The sequence below is a fragment of the Triticum dicoccoides genome, chromosome 5A (assembly GCF_002162155.2).
Source record: "Triticum dicoccoides isolate Atlit2015 ecotype Zavitan chromosome 5A, WEW_v2.0, whole genome shotgun sequence".
In the NCBI taxonomy this organism is placed as follows: domain Eukaryota; kingdom Viridiplantae; phylum Streptophyta; class Magnoliopsida; order Poales; family Poaceae; genus Triticum; species Triticum dicoccoides.
This window is the reverse complement of record NC_041388.1, coordinates 584,898,070-584,905,291: the sequence shown is the minus strand read 5'-3', so window position 1 is coordinate 584,905,291 and position 7,222 is coordinate 584,898,070. Positions and strand designations below refer to the sequence as shown.

General features: G+C 48.6%; 1 protein-coding gene across 2 annotated transcripts in view; it reads left to right on the top strand.

Annotated features, from left to right (window-relative positions):
* The window catches only part of LOC119303079 (vacuolar sorting protein 18-like), a 12,864-nt gene extending 6,248 nt beyond the window's left edge, over positions 1-6,616 (top strand). For both annotated transcript variants that reach the window (XM_037580170.1, XM_037580169.1), the window contains exons 16-24: positions 794-856; positions 994-1,127; positions 4,143-4,248; positions 4,569-4,757; positions 4,871-5,098; positions 5,295-5,450; positions 5,762-5,923; positions 6,005-6,124; positions 6,205-6,616. In XM_037580170.1, the coding sequence (XP_037436067.1) occupies positions 794-856; positions 994-1,127; positions 4,143-4,248; positions 4,569-4,757; positions 4,871-5,098; positions 5,295-5,450; positions 5,762-5,923; positions 6,005-6,124; positions 6,205-6,381 (1,335 nt within the window). In that variant the 3' untranslated portion in view covers positions 6,382-6,616. The remainder of the gene's footprint in view (positions 1-793; positions 857-993; positions 1,128-4,142; positions 4,249-4,568; positions 4,758-4,870; positions 5,099-5,294; positions 5,451-5,761; positions 5,924-6,004; positions 6,125-6,204) is intronic.
* Positions 6,617-7,222: the final 606 nt, after the last annotated feature.

Sequence of the window (7,222 nt, the reverse complement as noted above, 5' to 3'; positions counted from 1 at the left end):
AATCACCACTTCTTGGGATAGTTTTTTTGGGAACCTATTGGAGATGTTCTTAAGGAAGGTGTTAACACTATCGCTGTTGAGCGTACATGATATCGAACACAAGTGCTAGCTAGTCTTATCATAATATTTTAATGTCATGCTTTACCGAGGATCAGAAAGCAGCAGGCAAATCACATAACCTTTCTACCTATTTTTCTTAGAAGCATGTTCCGGTAACATATGTACTGGAATGGGCTTGGGCTAGTGCATACCTTCATAAATGCCTGCCACTAAATTACCTCCTCTCTTTTTCTTGGACAACTTTATTTTGTATAAGTAAATTCTTATACGTGTAAAATAATAGAGGAATAGTCATTCCACATGATACATTGATCTATAAATGTCGACTTTCATCTTAATAATAAGAAGCTAGGTCAATCTTGTGTCCTTGCTGTAAATGTCTACCACTAAATTCCCTTCTCTCTATTTTTCTTGAACAACTTTATTTTTGAATAAATTCGTATATGCGTAAAAATAATAGAGGAATAGTTATTCCACATGATACATCAATCTATAAATGTCTCCGGACTTTAATCTTTTACGCTGGTCTCAGCAGAAGTGATTTATGAAGTATCGCTGCACTGGACTTTGTTCCACATGTTCTGTTGAACCCATCGCTTCACTTTGATGCACCGTATTCTCTGTAAAAATCATATAATAATACACAAATTTTGTTTATATGGATCATTCTTCTGCGAACCCATTGACATTTGCTGAGGCATCGGTGCTAATTTCCTTCTGGTTACTGGTTCAGCAAGGAGAAGCAAGGAAAGCCTTGGAAGTGCTTCAACGACATAATGTTCCAGTAGACCTTGTGGTACTTCTCTAGAACTAAAAAATATGGTGTTTTATTTACCGCATGCAAGTTACCTTGTTTTTACTTGTATCGGTTATTGAGCAGCTAAATTTGTTAAGTGAAGCAAAATCTTTACCTACAACTTTGTGTTCTTGCAGTATAAATTTGCCCCAGATTTAATCATGTTAGATGCTTACGAGACCGTTGAATCATGGATGATGGCAAGAAACAAGTTGAATCCAGGGAAGCTTATACCAGCAATGATGCGTTATGTGAGCGAACCACATGCCAAGTATGATATGCAAACAGCTTATCATCTATTGTTTTCTTCTATTAGAATACTATGGTCTTGATGTAGGAACAATCTTACTAGCTTACTTCTGTTATTATAGTAAAAATATGTCTGTTATATTGAAATGTTAATTTCAAATCTGCAGCTATATTGGACTTTAATCCTACTTAGATGGAAAAACTTTTTTTGAAATAAAACCTAGATGGAAAAACTTTGATTCGAACTATTAAAAGTATTTTAGTACCTGTTATGGCCGGCCGGCTTAGGCACGCAAGTTATCTTAGTTTTTATTTTCAGATTAGGCAAGTTATCTTAGGCAAGTTATCTTAGGTTGATTCTTCTACAAGTTATCTTAGGTTGATTCTTCTACAAGTTATCTAGGATATAAATATAGGTTGTAAGACTCTTTTGAAGGCAAGCAATAAGAAGAATATTATCTCCTATTGCCCGGCTCCCTGAGGAGCCGGAACCCTAGCCGCCAACAGCCCTAGCCGCCGCCCTTCTCCTAGCCGCGACGGCGCCCTGCCGCCGGCGCGCCCGATCCTCGCCATGTCTCCCTCCATCCTTCCCTTACCACCTACGCCCTAGACCTGGTAGAGTACTTGATCCTACCAATTTGGTATCATGTAACCGGGTTTCGACCATGTCTCCACCAATTCCACCGCCACCACCACCGCTGCCCGCCAACTCCTCCACCACCGCCGCCTCTGCGCCGGGCGTCACGGCCTCGCTCTCGGCGGGCACCACTGCGTCGCTCTCAGCGCCGGTCCTAACGGCACCCGGCACCACGCCGGGCCAAGGGCAGCCACAGGCCCCCGTCCAACACTCGCCGCCGCCATCACCTCCCCCGCAGCCGCAACAGTTCACGCCGGAGGCCATGGCGGGCGTCCTCAACGACCTCGTCACCGCGGTTCAAGGGATCCGCCTCTACCTGGCAGGTCCGTACGGGCCGCCCCCACCACTCCATCCAGCCATGGCCGCGGGTCAGCAGGCGCTTCCGTGGTACTCGGCATCGGGGGCCATCACCGGACTCCATCCAGCCATGGCCGCGGGTCAGCAGGCGCTTCCGTGGTACTCGGCACCGGGGGCCGTCACCGGAGGCTACCCGGCGCTCCCCGCCCCAGCGGCCGCACAGCCACCTTGGGCGCAGTGGCCGCCGCAGATCGCGCCGGCAGCCCCGCCACTTCTCGCCACCACGGGGCCGCAGTGGCCCACCTGGACCGCGCCGGCCGCGCCGTCCTCCGTCGCGCCCTACCTTCCAGCGGCCTCGGAGCAGGGTCCTCCACCGGCCCCGCCCAGCCCTAACCTGGGCACCGGCGCCTCGGAGCAGGGCCAGACCCAGCAGCTTCTTCCGGCGTCACCGCCGGCCCCCACGCCGCAGGCGCCGGTGCAGCTCCACCAGGCGCCGCCGCCATCGACAGTACCACCACCCGCGCCTAGGGCTACGGGTCGGCCCCTGCACCAGGTGCAGTTTCCACCGTCACCATCGCCGATCCCCGCTTGGGCGACCGGCTCGTCTTCGGGGCCGGTCTACTCCACGGCGCCGGAACACCCGACGCCCTCCCTACGGTTTGATCACCCCTCCAGCTCGGCGAACTACGCCCCGGCGCTTCCCGACCCAGCATACGCACCGGCGGCAACTACGGCCGCCCCCGGGCACGGCGGGCCGACACCCCCTCGCTTCGCCAAACTGGACTTCGCCACCTACGAGGGCACGGAGGACCCCCTCAACTGGCTCAACCAGTGCGAGCAGTTCTTTCGAGGGCAGCGGACGCTTGCTTCGGATCGCACCTGGCTCGCGTCCTATCATCTTCGAGGCGCAGCGCAGACCTGGTACTACGCCCTCGAGCAGGACGAGGGCGGCATGCCACCATGGGAGCGCTTCCCGGAACTCTGTCTCCTCCGGTTCAGGCCTCCTATCCGCGGGAGCCGACTGGCGGCCCTCGGCCGCTTACCCTTCACATCCACGGTGCAGGACTACGCCGACCGCTTCCAGGCCCTGGCGTGCCACGCGCCGGGCGTCTCCGCAACTCAGCGTGCCGAGTTATTTGTGGGCGGTCTACCGGACCATATCCGCGTGGACGTGGAGCTTCGGGGACCCCAGGATCTCCAGTCGGCCATGTATTACGCCCGCGCATTCGAGCGCCGCGCGGTGGCCATCCAGCAGGAATCACCGTCCCAGACTGCTGGGTCGCTACCCGGACCGGATTCCGCGCAGGGTCGGCCTGTGCAGGCTTCTGCGGCACCCCTCGCCGCGACCGCGGGGCGCCCGTTCCGCCGGCTCACCCCAACTGAGATACTCGAGCGTCGCCGCCAAGGGTTGTGCTTCAACTGCGACGAACCCTACAAGCCCGGCCACGCCTGCCCGCGACTCTTCTACCTGGAGGTGGCAAACTACATTCCGGAGGACGCCGTCGCCGCCGACCTGGCCGCCCCAGATATCGAGAAGGTGTTTGACGCTGGTTGATTACCTCGAAGAGTTCAAGCAAGCGCTTCCCCACCTTACAGCTCGAGGACGAGCTGTTTGTGCAGGCGGGGAGAAGTGTTATGGCCGGCCGGCTTAGGCCCGCAAGTTATCTTAGTTTTTATTTTCAGATTAGGCAAGTTATCTTAGGCAAGTTATCTTAGGTTGATTCTTCTACAAGTTATCTTAGGTTGATTCTTCTACAAGTTATCTAGGATATAAATATAGGTTGTAAGACCCTTTTGAAGGCAAGCAATAAGAAGAATATTATCTCCTATTGCCCGGCTCCCTGAGGAGCCGGAACCCTAGCCGCCAACAGCCCTAGCCGCCGCCCTTCTCCTAGCTGCGACGGCGCCCTGCCGCCGGCGCGCCCGATCCTCGCCACGTCTCCCTCCATCCTTCCCTTACCACCTACGCCCTAGACCTGGTAGAGTACTTGATCCTACCAGTACCGTTGTTCTCAAAGATCTGGAGCAGCCTACAATCATGAGCTGCTAATTTGTTCTTGTTTAGATGATATATGAATGTAAACATGTTGGCAATTCTTGCAGGAATGAAACACATGAGGTCATTAAGTACTTGGAATTTTGTGTCAAAGATTTGAACAATGAGGATCCTGGAGTCCACAATTTGTTGCTCTCACTGTATTCCAAGAAGGTATATTTTCTTGCCATAGTGCATACATTTGTTGCTCATGTGTACTGTATGCCAAGAAGGTACATTATCTTGCCGTTCTTACAAACTAAAAGGGAAATGCGGAGTAATTTTATAACGATACTTGTCTTATTTCTGTTGAAAGCATTGACTTTATCCCCATGCATAGTAGCAATGCAATTACTGTTGCATTGTGCTCATGTCATTTATTCATCTTTCCTGCATTCGTTTACTAGGTTGTAACTTGCGAGTGCCATAAGTGAATATTTGCTGCGCATATGAACTGATATATGTTTTCTATACTCTGGTCTGTCCGTCTGCAGGCGGATGAGTCCCAGCTTTTACAATTTCTCGACACCAAGTTCGGGAGTGGACAAGCAAATGGACCTGAGTTCTTTTACGAACCCCAGTATGCTCTGCGTCTATGTCTCCAAGCAAAGAGGATGCGTGCTTGTGTTCGTATTTACAGCATGATGTCCATGCATGAGGAAGCTGTGGCACTTGCTTTGAGGGTAAACTTCACTATGTTTAATCTGAGAAGCATCTGTTGTGCCTTTACATATTGATGACTTTTGTGCTCTCATTTCCTGAGGTTCCCTAATTGCTGTACTTTATTGGTCGTTAGGTGGACTTGGAGCTTGCAAAGGCAGAAGCAGACAAAGTTGAAGATGATGAAGAGCTTAGAAAGAAGCTGTGGCTTAAGGTTGCAAAGCATGTCATCGAGCAAGAGAAAGGAGTCAAGAGGGAGAACATAAAGAAAGCTATAGAATTTCTGTCAGAAACTAACAACCTGCTGAAGATTGAGGATATCTTGCCATTTTTCCCAGACTTCGTATTGATTGATGACTTTAAAGTAAGATTTATGAAAGCTCATGCAGTCCGATCTACTTTGTACATATAAAACGGCCTTCTAATGTTCATTTCGTCTTAAAGGCTCATGAATTCACGTTGCCCTAGTTTACAGTTACTGTTCCACATTTCAGTTTTAATTATTCCATGCCCTTTTGTGTGGCAATAAGCCAATAACAATGAAAGCATGTTTCGAACAGGAAGAAATCTGCAAATCTCTCAAGGACTATAATAGCCAGATTGAGCAACTGAAGGCAGAAATGGATGATGCTACACGTGGAGCAGACAACATCAGAAGTGATATTGGTGCCCTTGCTCAGAGATACACAGTGATTGATCGTGAGGAGGAATGTGGGGTAAGAGAATGGTCCCTCCGATGTCTCTTTGGTATATTAGTTTTACTGACTTGTGTGCCTGTTGCAGTTTTTATGTGATAATAAGTCATTAGTTTCCATCCCTCTGCAGCATGTAAATTCAAGTTCCAGAAAAAAGATGACCCACAATACAGGCTTTATATCTGTCTTGTTAGTACAGCTTGTGTCCTCAAGTGCATCCACGTTCTTTCCTGTTTTAGGGTAGACGGTTCACCGTCGTATGAATTTTATGTACTTATTGTTATATCTGACGCAGTACATCATGGTGCTAATTCGTTGCCCTGAACTAACAGGTATGCCGGCGCAAAATATTGACCGTGGGAGGATTGCACCAGGTAGGAAGAAGCTATACGTCTGTTGGGCACATGGCCCCCTTCTATGTGTTTCCCTGTGGACACGCCTTCCATGCGAATTGTTTGATTGCCCATGTAACTCGCTGCACCAGCCAAGCGCAAGTAAGTCTCTCTGCACAATTTCAAGTAGAGACTAGGCTTAAGTTCAGTAGATGTTCAACTGTTCCTTCATCCTTCTTGTAGGCCGAGAGAATACTGAACCTTCAGAAGCAGCTAAGCTTGATGGACAGGAAAGCAGCAAAAGACAACGGTGGGACCGGGAATGGTGAATCTGTTGTCAGTAGCGCACCAACAGTCGACAAGGTCGGGTGATGCTCACACTCCGATTATATTGCAACCTGCAGTTCTTATGCTGATGCCATTGTGATTGTTTCTTTTAACAGCTGAGGTCACAGCTGGACGACGCCGTGGCGAGCGAGTGCCCCTTCTGCGGCGATCTGATGATCAAGGAGATCTCGTTGCCTTTCATTCTCCCTGGAGAGTCGGTTGAGAAGGCTTCATGGGAGATCAAACCACAGCCCGCGTCTCAGAAGATTCTTCCGATGACCATGTCTATATGATGCTTTGGATTCTAGATTTTCTTGGGGCGGATTTTGTTGTGCAGTTTCTGTATTTGTTCGGTGTTGGAAAGGAGAAGTGTTTCTTCATGCATAGAAACTTGGGGTTACCACCCACATGGGCCCTTTGTACAGCGCAAGATTCTACCATGCCATTGTTTTTGAAAGATATATTTCGATTCAGTTGTGCTAACACACCACCAATAATGCAGCTGCGATTGACAAATATTCCTTTGTATACATGCATCAAACCTGTTTTTTTTTTCAATTTCAAACGTCGACCGTTCCTCTTTATGTGTTGATTGACTTTATTTATATAGTCAAAATAAATAAATTGGCATATCCAAGTGGGGTCACGCTGAGATGATTATTTGCCCCTGCTTCTCTATGCACCCACCAAGATAAATGGCATGAGCCGTGCTATACCAGATTGCATTGCCGGACATGACCTTTTCCATCTATGTTATGATATGCACAGCATAAAAGCATTGAGTAACAATCACTGCATAAGCATGCCCACTTTCCGCATAATTGATGACGATCATCACAACAAAAGTCAAAAGCCAAAGATAACAAATGCCGATCACGCATTGTGGCGAGCAGCCTGCGAAAAGTGCTTGCAGCTACCGGGCTCCAGGGCTCTTGATATTTGAAATTTTTGAAAAACACACTTCGGTTGCTAAAAAAAATCTTAAATCAAATATGTGAATAAACACACACATTCCTAAGGCCCGGTAAAATTCTGAAAAAGAAATACTTTGTATTTTGAGAAATACAGAAAAGATAAATCTCTGACAAAAATGGCACCCCTTTTCTCTTATACATTGTCAGAAATTTGTTTTTT